Source organism: Sipha flava, unplaced genomic scaffold (assembly GCF_003268045.1).
Source record: "Sipha flava isolate LNK unplaced genomic scaffold, YSA_version1 208_pilon_pilon, whole genome shotgun sequence".
Taxonomy (NCBI): Eukaryota; Metazoa; Arthropoda; class Insecta; order Hemiptera; family Aphididae; genus Sipha; species Sipha flava.
The window spans coordinates 339,340-364,317 of record NW_020272815.1 but is presented as its reverse complement, the minus strand read 5'-3'; the positions used below and the strand labels follow the sequence as shown (position 1 = coordinate 364,317).

Below are 24,978 nucleotides of genomic sequence, written 5' to 3'. Positions count from 1 at the left end.
AAAAATCCTAGCAACGCCACTGTAAGCTATACATTTGTTTTGGATAATAAAGAAGTTAAATAAAAAATTGTATGTTGCATATATTTGCATATTTCAAAGTATAAGTGCTATTTTGTTATTTTGCAGACTTACTCTTGCATATGTAGAAAATTGTTATTTGCTAGTTTGCTTTTTTTAAGTTTTTTTCAATTTTGTAGCGTTAAAAACATTTTTTTTTAATAACTATAAGTAATTATGGCAGTATTCATTTTTATTTTTGTAATTAATTCATGTTAATTAACTAATTCTTCTTCTTTTCGTTTAAATTATATATTTATTTGTATCATATAGCGACGCAATCGGAATTTTAGTAATAAAAGTTTAAATTTTTTTTATTATACGTGATACGTTTTTTTTAATAAGTGGAAATTATTTTTTTTTTATACATATATTTTTTTAAATAATAAATAAAAATTGTTTATTTTTTATGCTATATTTATTTTTGCATATTTTTGTATTTTTAGTACACATTTAAGCGCTTATATGAATATTTTTAAGAGCATATTATAGAGCCTACAACTACTTTTTTTTAGAGCTATAAGTTATGAGCCCTAGTGATAACATTTAAAACGAAATAGCATTTATATTACTTACTAAATTATTACTGTTTTTGCTGAGCTCACGAGCGAATGCATACATTATTTTTAAACTTTATTTCATCATTTATAATTATCGTATGCTTTTTTTTTTAAAAAAAAATTATTTTCTTTGAAAAATTTCATCAAAAAAGGCAAGATAGATTGCTATAAACGAGTTCGATCAGGTATAATAGTTAAAAAAAAATAAAACTAAAAATGTTCTGAAAAGTGTTAGTAAAAGTTTGAGGCAAATACCTATCTATAAATACCACTAATAATTAACTCTGCGTTACTAATGTGGGTGTAATAGATCAAGTTGTAAATTAATTTGTTAATTTTCTTATGCTGGCTAAACTATAAATTTTTTTTATCCTGAGTACCTTCATGTTGGAGGATATAGATAAGAATTATATCATTTGCAGGTTTAACACGTGTAGTTGTTTGTTGATAATTTGAAATATTATAAAATATTCGATCATTAGACCCTTAGTAGTATATTTCGGTCTAAGGGAATCATTATGATATTATGTGTATTATAATATGTTGTATGTGTATAATAATTCATAACACACATATGTTATAAATAAAAAAGGAAATAGTTTATTTCATGTTACATATGCTATGGCTTATTATATGGTTCTTATTTTAAATTTTAGTTTGATTTTTTTTTTTTTTTTTGTAAAACGAAGTACTATTTATGTCATGCTAATTATTTTATCATACATATACATTATAAATAATAAAGAAAACTGTTTGTTTTATGTCAAATAAATGATTTAGAAGTATAATTTTATTTTATTAGAGTTAAATAATAATCATATTTTAAGGTAAATTTTAGAAAATGGGTCCAAGAGATCCTGAGCTTCAACAGAGTAACTATTGTGTGGGGTAGTAACGGAGGGTAATAAGTTTTGTATTTGACTATCTAACAACAAATTATTCTTAAATGTTCATAGATATACGAAAGAAACAGATACCTAAATTAGTATATTTTTCGGTCTTCTTAAAAACTATTGATAATTATAATTATTTATTTATAATTATTATAAACAATAACAATAATTATAAATATATCATTTATAATTATTGTTTGTAAGTCTGGCATTTTTCGATTAAATTATTTTCAGTGTGATTACTTTGCTCAAAAAAGGTACAATTTTTTGAAAATGTTATCAAGCCTATATATAAGTAAGAGTATTTATTTAAAAAGCTTTTTAAAAAATGAAAAAGTTTCCAAACCCATTATTTTATGAGAAATTCACGAGTCATTAAATTTAGTTCATACATATTTTAACTAGTAAAATTTACCGTTTTTAGTAAAATTTTGACAGATTTTCCTGAATATGCTTAGGTGTTATATTAGGGAAAATGGGATGTTATTATAGTACTGATTACATTTTACGTAGAATAAAATATTAAATAAATATATTTTGTACACAATAAACCATCGAGTGATTCGAATGATATTGTTGATATCCCTGAATATAAAACCAAAACATAGCTTATGCATTGAACACGGAAGTTCTTGTTAAGACGATACAATAATTTTAAAGTTCTTACGTTATTGAAATTTATATTTTATATTTTAATATGATGAAATTATAACTTGCTTACATTAAAAATAAAAATAACCAAAGATAGAAAATAAAATGTATATTATTCAAAAATGACGATGAATTATAAAGTTATGACTCATAGTTTACTTTGTTCAAAATTTTTTAATACGCATGAATCATATAATAAATATAATTAATTAATTTATTAGTATTTGGAACAGGTATTGTATTTTGAAAACTTGAAAAAGATATTCAAAATCTTGTATTAAATACTTCGAAAGGAAATTATTTTGAGTACAGTATTTCAAATACAGTAAGTATTCGAAATACTACCCAAATTTGAAAGCGATCACCCTTTCCCACATAGATCGTATAAAGTACACTTTATTGCACGTTATTTAAGCCACAATCACTTTGAAGATAAATCGCCCCTCCCCTTAAAAACAAAAAAAAAATTCCTATTTACATGCCTTGAGTATTTAATGATTAATTTATATAACAATATATTTTCGTTACATTAAAGAGTGTGACGCGTAAAAATATTGAATAGTTTCGATCACTTGTAGAGTAATACAAATAATATACGTATAATTTTACTGTAGTTATGAGATTATCACTGTTCTTGGTTTACCTCCACCTAGACATAAGTAATCCATTGTTATCAGTTGTTATCTCACACAGTCGCAAACGACGCAAACTCGCCGATTCAAAATCGTTTCACTCTTGTGCATGACATTAAGATATTTTTATTTTCAACTTTTAAACGAGTAATTATTACGTACATGCATTATAATGTTATAACTAAACGCAATCTTATCCTATAATTTTACACGCTCTCCGAAGGGCCATTCTATTCTTGAGAACACCGGTACAATGAACGACCAGTTGCTCCAGGTGAAGGTGATACCAGTGGAAGACAGTTTTGTACATCTGTCATCCAAATTGATTCGAGAGCTAAACATTCAGTCAAATCGCAATCATTCGGTAAGTTTCATGTTTTTGCTGCTATTTTTCCATATTGATTATCATTGCGCATTAGGTTTGCTTGAAAATCACTACGGTTGATGGTACGCCCAGAGAGTTTTATACATCGTTCAGTCAAACACCGTTCAATTCTAACGGAGATGATGCATTGAACATCAGTCATGAACTATCATCGACAATGGGACTTGATAATTCACAACATGTACTGATCACAATCATTGGTCCAGTGCATCCATTAAATCGTGTTTATGTTACTCCAGTTACCAATGAAGATTGGGATTTATTGGTAGGTTATTTGTGAATTTGTAGGTAATTTTCAACTGTACTTAATATATCTAACATATCTGTATTTATTTTATGTAGTTAATATTTAGAAATATTTAGAGATGAGAATAAATGAATAAAATTAGATAGGTATAATATGTACTTATGTACATTTCAAATAAAATTTTTTATAAAAGTTTTGTTCCATTTTTTTTTTTTTTTTGTGTTTACTCCGGTTTATTTACTATTTTTTTTTCACTATTTTCAGTACAAATATTTAGACAACTAAAATATAAATTCAATAATATCAACTAATATTAAAAGAAATCAAATTATATCATGTACATTTAATGCAAACAGTATAAAAAAAAAAAATTTATTGTTATTATAAGATTTAATACTACACCTTTTGTTTTTAATTTTTTTTTTTTAACTATTATTGTTTGCTAACTTAAGCTAAAATTTTATAGATTTACTACACATTATATAGTTTTGCAATAAAATTTACAAATATTATTAATATTACCTAATCTTCATTTACATAATCAATTTATAAGTGTTATGTAAACTAATTATACAAAAAATGTGCTATAATTATTTATTTTTCAGATGTTAAATAATGCTTCTCTTCAAGATGGTATTTTACATCAGCTTCAAATAGTTCAACGGAATCAAATTTTTCCAATATGGGTATCTAAGTTTATACATTTAAGAGTATTTATAGGTAAATATATTAATAAATACATTTTTAAATATTTTTTATAAACTTTTATTTAAATTTCAGATGATTTAGATAACGGTGTTGAAGTAGGATTATTAAAAGAGTCAACAGAAATAGTTGTGAAGCCAAATGTTCTTATTTCTGGAACCAATAATAATGAGAGATGTATAAATATTGACCAAAATGTAAATAATTGTATGCAAATCAATACAATCAATGAAAATAACTTCATTCCTATTACAAAATATCAAAATTGTTTTATTTATCGTACAATTTTTGTTGAAAAAACATTATTAGAGTCTGATTATATTTATGATTATTGTGCTCTAATTTCTAAATCACATATGTCAGTATTATTTGAAGATGAGGATGTATATTGCCCTGATCATAGTTTTGTTAAAATATCACTTTTACATGAATTGGATCAAACAAAATCAAGTGAAGATATTCAAAATAAATCGAAAACTAAAAATTTATCAGTTATTATACGATTGTGTCCATTGGATCCATTTATGAATAACATTGAAAAAATGGAAATTATTAATTGGCCAACTATTTATATAACTACTACTTTAAAGAAAATGTTGAATGTAAAAATGAACTCTAAAGTTATATTGGAACCTGTTAGTGAAATTGATAATGAAATTTGTAGTGTTGAAACTATAAATATTTCTCCTTTAAAAAATATGGTTTGTTAAAGTTATTAATTATATTATAAATATGGTTTTATTCTTTATTATTAATATTATGTTCTAGAAAATTGTTGATGAAGAATCTCTAATAAAATCCACAATAAAACGATTGAAAGATGAAATAGCTCATCGAGATGTTTTGGTTTTAAATGATTCATCTATATTGCGGGTGGTCTTCAATAAATTAACAACATTAGATGTATTAGTGACATTTTCCCCATCAATTGTTCCTTATATATTTCTTAATGAATATAACTTTGAAATGCTTACATTCACATATAAGACTGAAAATAATTATATTAATATATATGAACCACAGCCAATTGAAGAAAGTTTTATATGTAATACATCTAAATTGGAATATTATGATCTTAAGTATGTAACTCAAATAGAATAAAAACACCACATTTTTTTTAGAATATTTAAAGTATTTAGTATTACTTTATTATAATTTAACTATGATGATATTGATTTTTTTAATTATCAAAATATTTTTGGTACCTTAATTTTAATTAAATTAATGTAATTTATTATTTTTTAAAACATATTCGATTATTATAATTGATATAATATTATTAACCATAAAATAAATTATTATAGTTGTTTAAATATTATTAGATTTAGTATAAAATGTGAACTACATTTCTTAACAGAATAATTTATATGATCTAACACATTTTTGAAAACAATGATAATCAAGATACTACTCTTATTTTTATTTTATAATACATTTTTTAATCAATGTTGGTTTTAGAAAATACATATTTACAATGTATGATATTAAAAATAGTTAATTTCGATTTCCATTTGATTTTATAGTAATTTTTATGTTTAAATTAGTTCTTCTAATTAAAATGCCAATAAATTTTGCAATATTAATTTTAAAATTAAGTTAATATTTTCATTAACTTTAAATCATAAATATATTTATTTTTAAGGTGTTTCAAAGAAATGATTAAAACTGGATCATTGTGTTTAAAGGTTGGTTTACAGTGCTTTACTAATTTACCAGAAACATATTTTGCATTCGATAATTTATTAATAACAGGTAAATATAGAACGAATTATGAATTTATAAGCTTTACATTAAATTTTATTTTCTAGGATCTATTTCTTCCGGAAAAACATCAGCAGCTAAATTATTCTGTCATAAACTTTCTAAATGTCCATATTTTGTAAAAATTATTTGGATAAGCGGACGTTTTTTAGCAGGTTTTTTTTATCTAATATATTTTATGTTAATTTATTTATGGTTTTACAATGTTTTAATTGATTTCAGGTAAACTGTGGGAAACGGTTCAAAAACAACTATGTAGTCATTTTCAAGAATGTGTATATTACCAACCAGCGGTTATTGTTATTGATGATCTTGATGACTTGTGTCATTTAAATTCTGAACCTAATGAGTTTGCTGACATGTCTAAAATATATCTACGGTATACAACAGTTTTTTGAAATTTATTTAGGTTTGACAATAATGTATAATAATATGATAATAATTTTAATATAAAAAGATATTTACATTTTATAGAAAAATTTTTCCATGAAAAATCATAATTTTTTACAATTTATTAATTAAAAGATATGATATTGAGATATTTAATACTTAATTAAATATTTCTTGAAATAAAAAATGGTTGTTAATTAAAATTTTTACTATCGAATAAAATAAAATCATATTAATCTATTTTATGTTAATAATTATATTGTATTATTCGTTAGTTATAAATAGGGCCCGGATTTTTATGCAAATGCATATTTTATAATTCACCTAGAATAATTTTGATCACAAATGTTAACATCTTATTCTGTATAGATTTCTATAGTTAATTTTTCTTTATATACGAGTATATTTTTCATATTTGAAAGAAAATGGTAATGAATTGGATATTCTATATAATTGCATAAAAAATGAATATATAAACAGTTTATAAATAATGCATAAAAAATATATTTAACATGTGTATTTAAAAAAGAAGGATTAGTTAAACTTAAATTATCGCAAGTACTGTCCAAAATTTCAGAGTATTCTCAAATTAAAATAATTTATGGAATAAAAAATAATGGAATAAGTGACAAAAGTTAAGATATTATAGAATCGTTACCTGAAGACATCTAGTTTTAAATATTGGCTAATAGTGTCTGGTGATGTAGAAAAAACTTTTCTAAGTATAAATTTATGCTACATGACAATGTGAAAGCTTCCATTTTAAAAATCTGAAATCATATTTTGTAATTTCATGTTAGTATCTATTCCAAAATCAATATTTTTTGTTGTTAATTCTAAATTCATTTAATTAGTTAATAATTACATATTCCATGATTTTTAAATAACAGTAAATTTTAATAGTCTATACAATGTAATATTTTTATTTGCAATGATTTTATTAGCACACAATAAAGAACTATTTTTGCAAATTTTTTCATTTTCGTATGCAAAAATCCGAATTTTAGTAATAATGAATAAAATTTTGATCTTTGATTTATTTATATAATCTAGTTTTAATAATATTTTTGTTCAAACTGTTTTCTAAAAATGGTTTTTAATGTTTATTTTTTAATCCAGTTATATAATTTGTGATGTAAAATAAAACAATTTTTTTTTAGACCACTTCATTTATTGATGAGAATGATTGAAAATTACACTAATAATGAACACTGTATCAGGGTTATTTGTACTGTAAAGCCATTAAATCAAGAAAATGAAAATTTGTTTACAAAACAGTTTAAACATGTTTTTAAAACCATTGTACAAATACCATTAATTGACAAGGTTAAAATTGAAATGAATTAATTATTTATATTTATATGATCATATATTATGGAATCATTAAATATTATTTGCAATATAGGAAAATAAAAAATTAATCATTTCAAGACGTTTTACTAAAATCAGATCTGATATTGATGTCAATGATAATTTTTTAATGTCCATTTGTGAAAAAATGGATAGTTATGTCATTCAAGATCTTATAGATTATTGTGATAAAGTTTTGTTTGAAGTTTGTAAAGGTAATTAAAAATATTATTATAAATCTAAAAATATTATTGTTAATATCCTATTAATTTAAAACAGGTGAACATAATAATATATTGAATAAATCTGTTATAACTGATGTTTTTGAAAAAACTATTCCACTTTCACTGCATAATGTTAAGCTGTATAAAGAGAAAAATATTAATTTTTCATCAGTTGGTGGTTTAAAAGAAGTTAAACAAATAATCACTGAAACAATTATTTGGCCATCATTAGTAAGTTAAAATAACTATTTTCAGCAGATGTATAATTTTAATTATTTTAATTATTTGGTTAATTTTAGCACTCTGATATTTTTAGTAAATGTCCTCTTAAACTGCAGTCTGGAGTTTTATTATATGGTGCCCCTGGTACTGGCAAAACATTATTGGCTAGAGCAATTGTTGGAGAGAGTAATTTGAATTTCATTTCAATCAATGTAAGAGAAATATATGATTCATATCTGAGTTTTGTTATTTCAATAAATATTTTTTTAGGGGCCTGAATTACTTTCAAAATATGTTGGTGAAAGCGAAGAAAATGTTAGAAAAATATTTCAAAGGTGAATATATAACATATAACAATGTCTAAGGTTGTTATTTATTGTCTAAATAGTAGCGTAGCTAGGGTTTGGCGAACTGTGCTTATGCTAGGGACGTAAAATTGTGCTAAAGTCTTATTTTCATTCTACTCTTCAAAACAAAATATTTTCACTATAATTTTTTTAATGTGTAAATTTTGTCTAATTGATCATACTACTTGTGAGTTGAATGATAACGTGATGAAAAAAGTACAGGGAATTCGGTTGGAAAAATTCAGATGAAGAAATTATCAATGAATACACCAGTCTTAAAGCAAGAACATCAAATTTTCAAAGTTATATGTTTACACTGTAATAATAATTTATTAATATAAATTGTGTTTTTAAAAGAGATTATTAAAACTAAAGGTTAAAACTTAACTTAAGTATTGTTTTTATATATAGTAAATATTTATATTAATGAAATGTTATTGCATATTTTACATACCTAAATTCTAAATTCTTTCAAAACATTGGTATAACTATTTTAGAAATATTCTCTATATTTATATGAAATGGTACAAAATTATCTTATGTTTATAGAATAATGCAATATAATTAATGACATTTTCCTAAATGATACGAAAGGACTTGGAGACCACAAATTTGCAGATAAATAAATAAAATTATGCAACAATGAACTAATTACCTAAATTCAAACAACTATATAAGTAATCATAAGCTTAGAGATGAGCAGCCAGTATAGTAGTATTACCTAGTACCTCATTTTCACATACATGAAGAGAAGACTTTTAGTCCTATCAAAGACCTCATTTATACATGATCAGAAATTAACCAGTTAAATGTTTTTAAACAATTTCATAGATACTGGAGATTCATACAAAGATTGTTTAAAAATATTCAAGGTTCTCCAGACTCTGGCACTCCAAATTATATATATCTTGTAATAAACTGTGTCAATGTGGACGAAATTATGTTCCTTCTTCAGTAAAAAGCTTCTATTAAAAATAAGTTAAATGACATCACTTATTTTTTATATTGGATTTATAAAAAATAATTGTTTTAATAAAATCCTAACAGTTTTTATTCCTTTTCATAAATAAAATGTTCATATGATTTATAAATGGGGGTTTTTTTATATTACAATTAAAGCAATTATTAATATAATATTGTTACATTAAATGGATAATATTTCATTTATACGCTTTAATAAATAATGTTATCATCACATTTGCTTACAGAGCCCAAAATGCAAAACCATGTATTATTTTTTTTGACGAATTTGAAAGTATTGCACCCAGGTTAGCTTAAAAAATTATAAATTTGTATTAATACAATTTAATCAATTTACTTGTAAAATTGTATTTTAGACGTGGATCGGATCAAACAGGAGTTACTGATAGAGTTGTTAACCAATTTTTAACGCAGTTAGATGGCGTTGACTCATTTGAAGGAGTATGGGTGATTGCAGCTACTTCTCGTCCTGATTTGATTGATCAAGCATTGTTAAGACCTGGTCGAATTGGTGTTAAATTACATTGTCCAATTCCAACTACTGTAAGATTTTTATATTTTACTATAGAGAATAAAATATTTTTACAATTGTGATTTGTGCATTATGAGAATGAAGTTGGATATTTTATTTAATAATATTAATATAGATAATAACAATATTCAATATATAAACATTTTTATTATATAAGCCATTATTAGGTTGTAATAAGTTGTAATTTGGTGTATAAAGTCGTTTTAATTTAATAACTTAAATTTTTTGTAATAATTGATATCAATAAAATTAAATACAATTCAATAAATTATATTAACTCAATGTTCGCTTTAACTATACTTTTTATGAAGAATATATATGATTTGTATAAGTGATGTTTCCAAAATTTTCTTGTGGGCGGATAACTTAATTGTTCATGAATTAACTTAATGTAAGAAGTATAATATATATTTAGAACATTATTAAAAAATAAAAAATGTCAAGAGGACATCTATCCCAGAAATCTTTATTTCAAAAGATTACTTGTGATTTGTATAGTTAGTAATACTTTTTACTATATTTAACTTAAAATAATGCAATGATAAAATTAATTCCTAAAATGTTATATGGGTTTTAATGTCAACATAAAACTAAAAACTTTTAATGTAATTTAATTATTAGATTAAAAGTTTGTTCTAATGGGTTTCCTTTTTAATTATAATCATATTTTACTGTTTATTAACTATAAAACGAAGAATAATTAAAACTGTAGATTTTGATGATAAAAAAAATCTGTCGTTTTTTTCCAGAGTGATAGACAAGATATTTTACAAGTACTTAGTAAAAACGTTACTTTATCTGAAAATATTGATTTACATACTGTTGCTACTGAAACAATAAATTATACTGGCGCAGATTTAAATGGACTATTATATACAGCTTTCTCAATAGCAGAAAAAAAATCGTTAAAAGGTTTGTGAAACAAATTTATTTATGTATTTACATAATTTAGTTTAGTAAAACGTCAAGGAAAAATAATTAATTCTTTAAATTTAAATACAAAGAACAATTCATGAATTTTTCTTATTATTATATTAAATCATAATTTTTGGTAGAAATGAGGTTTTTGTTCTTTTATAATTTAATTATTTTGATGGTAATATTTAATTACTCCTTATTCTTTAGCGATTATTTGTTCGTAAATATTATGTATTTAATTTGTATATATATCTTCTTATTTTTTGTTATCAATAAAAATATTTAAGCACATTCAAGTATTATTAAATTAATATTTTTACAAGAAAAATAAACAGATAAAACGCATGATTTTTAAAAAAGTATTGGTATACAGTAAATTAAAAAAATTTAAAATCAAACCAATATTAGATTTACATTTATAAAACTGAAAATGTTAATGAATATTTAAAGAAATAAACACTGAATTAGATAATTTGCTTATGTAGGTACTTTAAGAAACGAAGTTTTCAGTTAAAAAATAACTAATTTTGTGTTTTTAAAATAATTTAAATAATTTATAAGTTTTGTATAGTATAAAACAATACGCTTATGTAATTTATGTAATTTTCTAATAAAAATTATGAACAAATTGTTCTAATATTCATATAGAAACTATTAAAATAGATGTTAAGAATATTTTTTTACATATACAGTTCTTATATAGTTCTTATTCTCATGCACTAGAGAGCATGAAATTATAAACTATGTTTTAATTTTTTTCTTTTTTAAACTTTATAGTAAAGTGCTAACATAATTAAAACATGTTATATTGCACTAATTTTTAGATAATTAATCTTACAACTAATGAACTAAACAACTTTATGTAAGTATATACCCTTATAATTTTACAATAACACATTTTTCAACTTTATAATTTAATTGGATCTGTTCTACATTATTTCAATACTATGTTATTGTAAATCAACCATTAAAATTCTTCAAAAGTTATAGGGGAAAATCAATTAAATGTTTTATAATTCTATTTAACATGATAATGAACTATCGATATAACTTTGTTTAGTTTGACGCAACGGTCATATCAGTTTCAAAATACTAGTTATCAGGTATTCCATTCAGTATATTATTTGCGAACTTATTATTTTGTATAAAAGAGGGTTCTAACAAACGTCATTTTACTTTTTTGACATCGAAATCTGATACGAGACATTTTCTTTAGTATTTTAATGGTATCCTTCGTATTCGAGGAATAATTAGAAAATGTTTGACTTATCAGGTTTAAAAAATATATTTACATAAATATACATTTAGAGATGATTTTATCAAAGACTAATAGAAGTTCATATTTCTTTCGTATGTGACTTTACTAACAGTTAACAGTTAACTATCTATAAATAGTTAGTATCTTTTGATACATAATAACGTGAAACATTAATGCTTTTTTTTTCATAACCAAATTTCTTAATGAAGAAGATTGAATTTTTGATGTTCTAACTTTCACAAAAAAAAAAGACATTTAAAATTTAGGTTAGTTTTACGAAATTATTTAGAAGACTTGAAAAATAAGTAATATGGCTCTGATAATACCAATCTTTTTTTCGTTTCACTGAAAAAAATATGTTTATTTCTTTATTTTAAAATATAAATTATAACTGGAATTTTATAAAAATTTTCAACTGTCAATTATATAAACAAGAAATTTTGGTTTCATCGATTTTAATAACACTATTTTTTATTTTTAGAACAAAATGGAAAATCGTCTTCAAATGTGAGTATAAATTTATATCTGTACTTCTATATTCAAAATTAAAATTTTTTCTATAATTATATAATACATATTATAATCAAGTACATTCGACTAATTAATCTCGAAATGTCAAGTTTTATGTAAGTTTATATACATGACATAGGAAAACGAGTATTAGTATAATTGACATTATTTCGATAAATATTCAGTTACAGTGACTGTAAATTAGAAATTAATAATACTTACGGTATTATAATAATAGTACTTTTATTAGAAGTAGTATCTCATGATAAAAATCGGTTTAAAGATAATTTTAATAGACATTGACCTTATTCTTAATTTAATATTATAATATTTTGAGTGTCTAATTTGTTATTATCTTTCATTCTTATTAGGCGAGCAGATAAACTAACACTTCGACATTTCTAAAATATTGAAAATCAATCTCTGTCGAGAACATTTGCTTTTTCCTTTTATTTCCTCTTAAATATATATGTAGACGAATCTGCTAAAATTATAAGACTTTTTGATGAACTGCAATGAAAGACGGCAATATAAAATGCTTATTTTACAACTTTATACACAATTAAATCCGTATATAATATAACGTGACAAATCAAACGAGTATAAGCCACCAACTTTAGACGTACGTGTCATTTATTTTTTCCGCTCGATTATACAAGTATGATAGGTAAAGATTATATCATCGATACTAATTATACGACAGACACACACATTAACATTTATATTTCTCCCATTAATAATAAAAAAAAGTCAACGATATCGTTGCCACAATTGTTGATATGCCATAAAATATTATAAATAAAACTGAGTAAGCAAACGAGGCAATCAAGCTGGGTATTATCTGCGAACATGACATAAATACGAGTGTGGTGGTGCCGCTCGATGTTCCCCTCGTTTGGATTCGACAAACAAATAAAAATAAGATAGCTCCGCGACGTGCGAGTGATAGCGCGGGCTAGAGTAGTGTTCCCGCTCACACGCCCTTCACGTTTTCCTTATTTTATGATACATATATTTATTTATTTTTATTATTATTTGAATTATTCATTTGTAAGTGTGGATTGCCACGTGTACGTTGCCCTTCACCCATCGTTATTAACAATTCTATTATTACGACCTAGAAAAAAAAAATGAAAATAAAAATACCTATTATATAATATTATTCTTCGTTTTCGTATTGTTTATAATAGTCTGTGAATGGTAATAGAATCGTGTTGTCAAAGTGACTATCGTGTACGCGTGTTGCCGAATAGTGTATGTTTATATTTTAGGTATATCTGGTCTATCAAATGACCGTATGACAGATTAAAAACTGATTTATTATTACGATAACATATTTTATCATTTACCTCTTGTATGGTGATTTTCAATACCAATTCCACTTTTAGTTATGGCGACGAATTGAATATTTTTCGTTTATACACGAGATAAGCCGACGAGTGTACATATTTATTAATTCGTCATCGCCGTTGATTTCCGCATAGAATTTGTGTCAATGTTTACTCGTTGCGCGAGGGGAAAAAATAATAAAATAAAAATAAAGAACACACAATAAATAGTAATAATAATAAAAAAAAAAAAATAAATAAATACTAATATAAATCGCCGATCGGTGATTTGCGGCTGCGAAACCAATTCCGTTCTAGAATGGAAACCTAACGCAAACAATACTTTCCAAAGGTAAAGAAGTCATTAATCGCGAACCCATCCCAATGTGCTTCTACTGTGTACACGCACGCGCGCGTGCGGATGCACCACAAAGCGACCAGTGACGGGTGACGCGATTTCAATGGTTTATCGATGTCCCGCAATTAAATAATCGCGTTCTATTCTTGTCTGAGTCTGTGTACGTTGACGTGCTTTTAACGCGCACCACTTTGTTTATATTTACTCGATAAACATTGATTAAAAATACCAAAATTCAATCACTTTATACAATTTAAATAATCATGGCGCTGATCACAGGGAGGTGGGGAAGGAGAAAAAAAAAATCGAATAATAATAAATAACCACCTTGTTACTCTTTACTACGTCGTCGTTCCGAGTCTTTTTAGTGTTATATTTTATTTTTCAATTATACCGAAACCGCGTTTCTATTTGAAAAACGGAAAATTGCTTTATTATTTTTATTCGACTGTACAGTATCTTATATATATATATATATATATATATACACACACTGTTTGAAGTCCTTGCATCATTGTCATAATTCTAGCAGAGCACTGTTTGTCCTGTAGTGTAATGGAATGGCAATATCATCGTTTTGAATATTTTAAACCATTAACACTTATTTGTCACATGTAGTACACGCATCATACATATTATATTTTGTTAAATATGATATAAATGATATTCAATATTTTTATTTATATAGTATTAATTAATTTCATACAATAATTAATTCTTATGTTGAAATATACTTACTGTCGATTAGTTTCAATCGGTGTTAGTTAACCTGGAAGTTAAATATGAGATATTTATTATTACCAGGCCTAGGAATCGTATGCAACAACATGTTTTTTTTGCGACTATTGATTATTGATTTTGTCAGTAATGTCTACGAATCATCTCGTGATGAGATGAATGGTGATGTTTTTATTTTGCATGCTTTTGCATATTTTGGATAAAATGCATATTATTGCACATATTGAAGTAAATTAATATTATTGCATATTTCGATTATAATAATGCAAAAAATTAATGTTTTAAAGTATATTTCGTAATTAATATTTCGTATTTAATTCTAGCCCTCCTGATTAAAGTATAAAACTTGATTTTTTTATCAAACATAAATTTTATTTTAAATTATTTTATTTAATTTCTCAATTATATTATATTACGACAAACAGCCATCCACTGTTGTACTTCAATAAATAATTTTTTTTTTGTGTGTATCTTATAAAAATTTAAATGCATACTTTTGCATATTTTGGTAAATAAAATGTATATTTTACAATTTTTTATTGCATACAAATCCTAGCCCTGATTATTACTGTTGTCCATTAGAGCCAAAAATGTCAATACTTTTGATCAAATTAAATTTTCTATTTTCTTTTCTTTATATACTTATTATTACGTATTTAATTTTTGATACAGTTCAATAGCATCTGTAAACTGATAATCAAAAACGAAGATTTTCTGGAAGCTTTAAAAGTGACTAAACCATCTTTGAGCCAAGCCGAAATTGATCAATTCTTACGAATGTAAGTGTATATTATTATGGTTGATCTTACCTTACCACGTTGAAATAAAAACATTTCTGTAAGTTTTGAAAATTATTTTTAGGCACCAGGTATTTTCCGAAAAAAAAATTGCTAACAACAGAAATGAAGTCATTGTTGATGAAAACATAGAACGGATTAAAGAACAACAAAAAACGACATTTGCGTAATTTTTTAGGTATAATTAATAATACAAAACATTTTATTTTAAACAAAGGTGATTGTATATTTATGTATTTAATTAAATAGTGATATATTTAGAGCCTACAAGTGTTTTTTTTTTACTTCATCACTCATTTTTATTAATTGTTTTGCCTGAACTCTGGACTTAGAAATATAGATTAGTCTATCTATGTTCCAACGTCTATCAAAGATAGTGATAATTCATAATATAAGTACATAGATGTACATATATACTTTTATTCAATTATATATTGCTAAAAAAATATGGATATACGCCTTTTTGACGTGAGTAGGTATAACATACCTTATCTAGAAGGATAAAGTGAAAAAAATTTCATTCGTTCGAAATAACTTATCTTACTTTATTATAATTTACGCATTACCGCATTAATTAAAAATGATTTATATTAATAACAAAAAAATGAGAATGTTATTTATTCAGTATGATTTTGTATACTGTATAAAACTGTGGTTCACAAGACCGTTAATTGGGCTCACTTGCAATTAGTACGTATACTAATACACAGGAGAAAATATTCATCTATTAGATTCACTATGCCGGTAAAGGAAGTAATTTGATAGTTTTAGATGATTACTTGATAATTAATAATAAGATAGATTTCTATCAATTATGAATTAGGTATAGGAATCACAACTGAAGTAGCGGTACAAGAAGTTTAGTTCCAAGTAGGCCAAGCTGAAGTGAACATTTTTTAAAGGAAACTAACATTTTTTAGCGATGGCCAAATTGTTTACTTTAATTATTTTAAATATTATATTAATTTTATAATATAATATTATATCATTTTCACTATTTTTAATTGATATGTAAATAAAAACAATAGTGGCGATAAGCACTTGTGCAAGGGAGGGTCAAACCCCCTATGCTTCAATTTTTCTTTTACACTTCGACATGTTAACTTACTAAAACAATTATTTGTAGGTACTATTAGTATTTTAGGGTAAGCCACGGAGAGACCCAAGACTTAAAGGTGGGCTCTAGTCCACTTTGTCCCATGCCAGGTGCCGTCACTATACAATTATAATTGTAGTGTTATTTGAGCATTATAGTGGAAATGCTCAGTGAAAAAAGATAATATTTTCCGTCAGTAATGGATAAAAATTGTTGTGTTTTTCTTTTCTACCCTTACATTATTATTATTTTTTTTTTTTTTGTAAATTTTAATATTTATATTTAATGTAAATAATATTACTATACATATGCATTTTCATTTATGTATTATATGCACATGCTTTTGGTTTATTAAGATAAAATCTCATTAAATATTTTTCAAATTTAACTACATTTTTGAAAATCAAACTATATGTGTATTTCATTTTCGGGCCTTGTTGACTCATTCGGTTAATATACTCAAATTACCTGATTCCAATAAGCTGTGAGTACTGTAGGTATATAAAAATTGTTTCATTCCAGTACCTAAATAATACTATGTACGAAAAGAAAAAAATGTTCATGTTAAACTCAATAATAGAACCTTTTTTCATAATCCCATATATATATATATTTCGAATTGCCGACATTTTTGCATCTAGATAAAATTTTATGATGACGACTTGAGCTGCTTTATCGTAAACGGATTATTTTTGTCCTATTGTTTTATATAGTTTGGTTATATTTTGTTGAGTATGAAAACTTGGTAACGCGAGAAAAATGAATGATTCAGCGAATTTGTACTACGCAGAAAGCCATCATAGATTGTCATGGAATTCTGCAATATTGTGCATGATGTATCAATAGAAATTAAGATTATCGTTTGGACGAGAAACGAAACTATAGAGTTGTATGTATACAAAGGAAAATAAGACTAGGTACTACGGAAATGAATCAGACGAGTAGGTACTGCACGAATAGGTAAGTCAATGTTTTCAATCAAAGGCGCGCGCGTATATTCAACGGTATTGTTTTAAAACGATGAATCATAATCAAAAACCGAGAGGCGAAATGTTAGTAATGACGTTTTTCTCGATCAAAATGAATACGTATGGAGCCGAAGAAACAGCTCGAGTCGAGAGTCTACTGCGAGAAAACCGTTCGTGTTGTATTTTAAATACTTTTTAACAGTGTTATCACGCAGCACTGCGTCGCGATTGATGACACACGTGCACGACACGATTTTAATACATTATTAAATAACCGTGGTCGAAAACAGTGTATGAATGCACCGCGAGAGCACACGATGCACTATTATTATTATTATTATTGCGAAACGTTATTTACTGGGGTGAGCAGCGCCGCGGGAACTGTTTGCGAAACGAATTTTCACGGCGCGCGCGCCGAACCGTTATTTCACGCGGCGGCGAAATCGAGTGCCTGCCCGACGACCGGTCGACGGCGATAATTAAGAGGCCGCGCCGACGGGGCGAACACGCGCGTGGGGGGGGGGGGGGGGGGGAAAGAAACCTCGAAGACGGCGCCGGGAGTCGTGCGTGATATTTTTGTTGTCGGAACGCGATTTAAAAACGGGGCGAAACGCCGTTGTACGCGCGAAAATAATAATAACGATAATAGTAATAGTACATAATACGACGACGGGCGGAGGCGCGACCGCGTGTTTTGTGCGCGTTGGCGCGATCAGAGCGGCAAAGTGGCGGAAAATTATTGCGCGCGCTGGGGACGGCACGCCCGCGGCGCTTCGTCGTCCGTCCGTCCGTCCGCCGTTTGTTGCAGCCGACCCGAACGGAGCGACTGCGCTGCGGTGCAACCGTCGCCGGCCGGCTTAATTGGACGTGAAATGCGCCGGTGATTGAAAGGCTCGGTCGGACGACCTTTGAATCGGGCGCTGGAGCGGCCGGGAGGACGGTGCGCACCGCCGCCGCCGTTTCGCGGTAATGCGCGTTGTTGCGTACGCGCCGCTGTTGTGTTCGGTGCCCGAGCAATATCATTATTACGCGGCGTGCACGCCGTTTTTCCCCCGGGTCTGCTTCGTCCTCCGACCGAACACGGCCCCGGAGTCTTCCTGTATCCGCGCCGCCCAGTGTGTTCGTTCCTCCCCCGGCCCGTTTCCACGACCGAACCGCCACTGCTTTCATATCGTTATTATTGTTTTTATCGATAACGTGTTCCAGTGGCGTAATCAGGTTTTTTTCGTGTGTGTGTGGGGGGGGGAAGGAGATATGAATTTACTATACAGTAATTACAAACGCCGCCCCTAAGTTTCGTAAACAGTCGAGTATATTTTAAACCGTGGTGATTAGCTACTATAGTATCTATATACGTCATATCCGTAGATAATGTAGCCCTAACGACGATAGTACGTCCTTGTTCTATGATAATACTGACCGCAAGGACCCGATGTGATCACTGACCACAGACCATCGATACCGATGAGAATATTATACAATATATTCAGGGCCACATTTAGGGAGGGGGGGGGCACTGGCTACAACTGCTCCGGACGCCAATTTTTTGGGGACGCTAAAATTTTGTAGTCGGAAATTTGCTCACTTGTGAATTATTGAACTTTTAAAATTATTTTGAAACTATTATTTTTTTTTGTTTTTAATAACAGTATCATAAATTAATGTTAACGTATTTAATTTATTAATACATAGTATTAATGTATTTATAGAAATAAAGCTATCAGCGATCCAGAATATTATTAATATATCTAATATTCGTTCCCAAATTCGTTGTGATAATGTCAATAAACATAAGTTACTTATAATAATACGGCGTATTAGTGGTGTATACAGAAAATATTTTCGGGAGGAACTACTATGGACAGTTTAATTACCACTGTTATCTAAGAATTACTAACAAGACATAGTGGGACAAAATTTTGATTTTTAGTAATTTTTTTTCGTACAAGAAGTCCGCGGCGGACGCAATATGCACTGCGCCGGTAAACAGGGCCGGCTCAAGGTATAGGCGAGCTAGGCACCTGCCTAGAGCGGCACTTTAATAGGGGTGGTATTATAAAAATTGACCACGACCCGGGGTTTTTTGCAACAGTTATAGTGATATCAATACATTAAATTTAACTTTAGAAATTAAAAGTCCACTCGCTCAATCGAGTTTTATAGAAATTTTATCAGACAGTTCAATTATAAACACCACTCAAACTTCTATTGAAACGTACATTGAGCAAACTTCAAGGCATTTCTTTACACACAGCTAAAAACTTAATGTAAACATCTTTTAAGTTTATTTAGTTTATTGTTTTAGTTTTTTAATTTATTTATAAAATGTAGTTCGACACTCATTATTATTAATTATGTTAATATTTGTTTTGTATTATTTACTTATCTTACAAATCTTGGAAAAATTGGTTTATATACTAAATATGTTTAATTCCTATATACTATGTATAATATACATTGTATATACATAATTGAGAGTTGAAATATTATTAATTTTTGTGTATCGTAGGGTTGGACGAAGAATTGTTGACATTTTTTACTTTTTTCGACAATTGCAAAATAGTGTTCATGACATTGCATTCGAATGTTCTTTTATGAACTCTGAACTCTTAAAATAAATTCGTAATGGTTATTTTTGTACGTGGATATTTAAATGTAAAACGTGTAATCTAATTACCAAAATTGAGTCTGAAAAAAGTAAATCATATATACCTATCAATAAGGCAATTGTGACTGCTACCATTGGAATTGGAATAGGATACACTCAATTTAGTGAATTTTCCGCGATTTTAGATATACCCTACCTTAGCTCTAATACATACAGTAAAATATTCGATGAACTTAGTACAGTAATAGAGCAAACGGCATGGGAACAGATGAGATTGGCCGGCATTGAGGAAAAGCAATTAGCGATAGAGGCTGGAGATATTGATACTGACGGTGTACCATTATGCCCTGTAATTGCTGACGGTCAATGGAGAAAACGGAGTTACAAGACCAAGTATGACGCGTTATCCGGAGCTGTGAGAATTTTTTTATCACATGATCGCATAAATAGCAAATTAGTGTAAATTATTATAATATGATTGTTATGTAGGCTACAATTATTGGATTTCGTTCTAACAAAGTCTTATTTGTCGGAATACGAAACCGCTATTGTTGTATGTGTGAAAGAGCTCATGCGTTAAAGTTGTCCACAAAAAACCATAAATGTTTTTTAAGTTAAGACAAAGCTGCCACTGGTATGGGAGCTGATGGTATTTCCGAGGGATTTGCCAAAAGCATTGAGTTACATGGTTTAAAATTTAACAGATTAATTGGTATAATACTCTCAATTTTAAATATAATAAAAATACTTATAATTCAATAATAAATAATAGAAACATAAAGAAAATATAATTTTCATAGAAGATGGCGATAGCAGCGTATTAAAAAAACTATTAGAGATAGTTCCTTATGGATCACACCAATTGGTATAAAAAATAGAATGTCGCAACCATTTGTTAAGAAATTATAGTACAAAATTATCTGCATTAACAAAAAATACAAAATACCCAACATATTAAAGACAGTTAATTAAAAAAAAATAAAATTTTTAATTTTAAATTAAATTCTGTGTAGTTATTTGAAATGCGATTCAATACAGGAAAAAATTAAATATTAACGATATTGCTAAAATAAAAGGTAATTAATTATTTTAATTATTTAAATTAAATAATGAGCTATTTTTTTTTATAAAAAAAGATAATTAATTAATTATAATAAATTGTTTTACAATATATTTTAGGACTTCAACAAGACATTTCCAACAGCCATAATCACATTTTGGACAGCATGCACAATGTGATATTTATTTTTGTAAAAATTCGGCTGATTGTGAAAATCATGTACCAGCTTGGAAAGATGTGGACTTATGCGTGAAAGTAACTCAGTTTTAAGAAGAGTAGTTGAAAATGCATTAAGTCTTGTATATGATGTTACAAATGCTTGCGAGTAATTCAAAAGCGTTATAAATAAGTATATTTCAGGGAAACGAATAAACTTTTCTTTAAAGCAATCCTACAATACTAGAGTTCAAGCAGTAATTATTTCCTATAATACTAGTGATATTATCTTAGAGCGGTCCATAAAAAAGTGATGCACAAAAGTCCCGGTACAAAAACAATTTAAATTCATTCACTGTTCGTGTACTTTTATAATAATTATTACTGTAGTAAGAATGTGTTTTTTTTTTTTTAGGAATGGTTGGTAAAACATTTTTGACTTCCAAAAAATATAAACATGAAAACTTAAAAAATATCTTTTTTGTTCTATTTTATATGAATTTTTTTATAATTTTATTTGAATTTTATGGCCTTGCAGAACCGTTACCAATAGATGAGAGATGTTCAATAGAATTAGAATAAAAAAAAAATAAAAATATTCAAACAATTACTCTCTCAAAGTATCAACGGGATGCTTTGGAAATATATACTCGACAATAAAATTCTAGTTCTAGGTGGTTTATGGAAAGGCGTAATCGTATAAAAGCTTCTGACTTTGGAAAAATATGCAAGATGCGTCCAATTATGTCATGTAAAAATATTGTATCAAATAAATTATACAATACATCTTCTAGTACGAACGAGCCGATAGCTTGCAAATACGGTAAAGATATGGATCCAGTTGCCTTGGAATATTTTGAAAAAAATATAGGGACACCGATTAAAATTGTAGTTTAATCATTGATGAAGATTACCCGTTCTTCGAAGCATCACCTGGTGAGTTCAACTTAACCACGAATTTTTCTCAAATTAAGACGTAGGTATATACAACGTTTTACATATTTTGAAAAATTTTTACCATTATATTTATATAAAAAAAAAAAAATAATAAATCTCTATCCTTTATGGTATTTTAATTTTAGATGGGCTTATTGGGAATGATAGTATAATTGAAGTAAAATTTCCGTATTCGGCAAAAGACTATTCTACAGTTGAAGAGGCTATCAAAGATAAAAATGTAATACATAAAAGACATTACCACTAGACCATCTACAATATATTATATTAGTTACTATCTACAGGAATTTATTTTAAAATACTACATTTTTATACTAATGATTCATATACATAAGTACAATTTGAATGGACTTGGAGGGTATTAATTTCTCTAAAAAAGGTATTTTAGCAGATGGCAGAGTCCTTCCCCACGAGTTTCTTTTAAATATGTAAAGTCCTTCAAAATCAAAAATTGAAATTGCGCCATATTCATATACTATATACCTAGATACTCGTACTTCTATAAGTTATATTTTTAATTTAGATAAAATTCTTAAAATTAAATCAACGTGGAAAAATAAGTTTAAAAACAGATGATAACTATTACTATCAAATAATTGGGCAGTTGAGAATTTCTAAAAGAGATATCTGTCATTTCATTGTGTATTCACATAATTGTAAACATGTTGAAGTCATTAAATATGATCCACAATTTTGGTTTGATAAAATGGAATCTAAATTAAAAAGGTAAAATTAAATAAATAAATATATATATATATATATATATATATATATATATTACATGTCCTTTATATTATTTATTAGGTTTTATTACAAATGTTTATTACCGGAGATTGTTGACCCGCAGTTTGACAAACGTTTTTTTTGACGAGCGACATCATCGACCCAAATTATATTATAACTGCTCAAAAGTACAAAATAAAGAAATAAAGAACTTTTTATAATGTGTTAAATATGTCTTAATTGTATATTTGATTAATTATTATTAATTGTATACTTAATTACTTAAAAAACGGAATAAGACAATAATATTTATTCTTATTCTATTAATTTGATATTATTTATAATTGATCGGTACATGTTTTACTGATACTTAAGCAATAATGTTTATAATTCTTATTTCTAAAAGATTGTTTAGTACATATGTTTTTGGTTATATATTTTAAAAACATACAACAAAATAAATAGGTATATTATAAAAACCACATTAAAGAAACTTTTTGTTATACTGCATTATGTAATACGTGATAAGTATAAAGTAGGGCTGAAATTTTAATGTTCTGAAAATCTTGAAATATGTCCTTAAAAAAATGCAAAAATTACTTAAAAAAACTCAAAAAAATGCATTAAAATTACATTTGATATAGCTTAAAAATGGGAAAAATTTTTTTTTAAATGATACTACAGTAGTGTATTTTTTTTCATTCATTATAAAATAATAATTTACAAATTTCGATAATCGTCTTGATTTCGACGTTTTTGCTTTTGGCATATTGAACTTATAAAACACACTAAATACAGAAACATCTAATTATAATTGATTAGCATTCAAAAAATTAAAATGCAAGACATTTTTACGACAATCTACTACTTAAATTATGTTTAAAAAATAAAAGTAATTACATCAAAATTTACTAATCAAAACTATTTAAATTTTAAACAATGCTAATACGTCTATAAAAGAATAAAAACTATCCTACGAATATAATCCTACAGGCTACAAGTGATAGTAAAAGACGCAACGTATTTACTAAAAATCGTATTGAATCGCAGAGTTCATTAATTTTCATGTATTTCATGAAATACCTAATTAGGTTATACATTTAAATTAAGTTATCTAGTATAATAGATAGTGTATTATGTTTTATGTATTGTTCAAACATATTTTGGCAAACGTAAGCTTAAATTAATAAATAGTTGGTGATTTGTGAGCTGGGAGTGAACGTGCTATAATAGTACATAAGAAATAGATGAGCGTTGAGGGACAATTCACGCAATAGTTTTATGTGAAACATTTTAAACGATAGTGATAAAAAAATGTGCCTCTCCCGCCTTTAGGACGCACGGATCCCATAGAGTAGACCAGGGGTCGGTAACCCGCAGGCCACATGCGACCCGCGAAGCAATTTTTTATGGCCCACACAAAGGTGGTTAATTTTTGTGTTTTATTTTTGTTCAATAAAATTTTTCATGCAATTTTCTATATTATTCAATTCTTTATTCTTTATAAATAAAATCTAATCTAATCGTTAATAGTTGTTGTTTATTCTATATAGTTATATAGTCAGT

General features: G+C 26.8%; 1 protein-coding gene and 2 pseudogenes across 1 annotated transcript; all 3 read left to right on the top strand.

The window, feature by feature from the left end:
• Positions 1-2,860: 2,860 nt before the first annotated feature.
• Positions 2,861-16,098, top strand: LOC112682683 (peroxisome biogenesis factor 1). Its single transcript, XM_025553361.1, has 20 exons — positions 2,861-2,940; positions 3,017-3,157; positions 3,213-3,443; positions 4,031-4,145; positions 4,206-4,831; positions 4,899-5,209; positions 5,773-5,882; positions 5,939-6,046; positions 6,114-6,270; positions 7,442-7,607; positions 7,687-7,846; positions 7,911-8,086; positions 8,155-8,289; positions 8,348-8,412; positions 9,633-9,692; positions 9,762-9,948; positions 10,687-10,849; positions 12,595-12,620; positions 15,720-15,826; positions 15,909-16,098. Exons 2-20 carry the CDS (start codon positions 3,047-3,049, stop codon positions 16,012-16,014), a joined length of 3,120 nt encoding a protein of 1,039 aa, XP_025409146.1. The 5' UTR covers positions 2,861-2,940; positions 3,017-3,046; the 3' UTR covers positions 16,015-16,098.
• A 5,033-nt stretch (positions 16,099-21,131) lies between these two features.
• LOC112682717 lies at positions 21,132-22,197 on the top strand (annotated as a pseudogene).
• A 60-nt stretch (positions 22,198-22,257) lies between these two features.
• LOC112682656 lies at positions 22,258-23,607 on the top strand (annotated as a pseudogene).
• Positions 23,608-24,978: the final 1,371 nt, after the last annotated feature.

Coding starts and splice junctions, on each gene's coding strand:
- LOC112682683 (XM_025553361.1), top strand. CDS start 3,047: ATGAACGACCAGTTGCTCCAGGTGAAGGTGATACCAGTGGAAGACAGT. Junction 5,210..5,772: donor TTGGAATATTATGATCTTAA/GTATGTAACTCA, acceptor TTTATTTTTAAG/GTGTTTCAAAGAAATGATTA. Junction 5,883..5,938: donor CGATAATTTATTAATAACAG/GTAAATATAGAA, acceptor TTTATTTTCTAG/GATCTATTTCTTCCGGAAAA.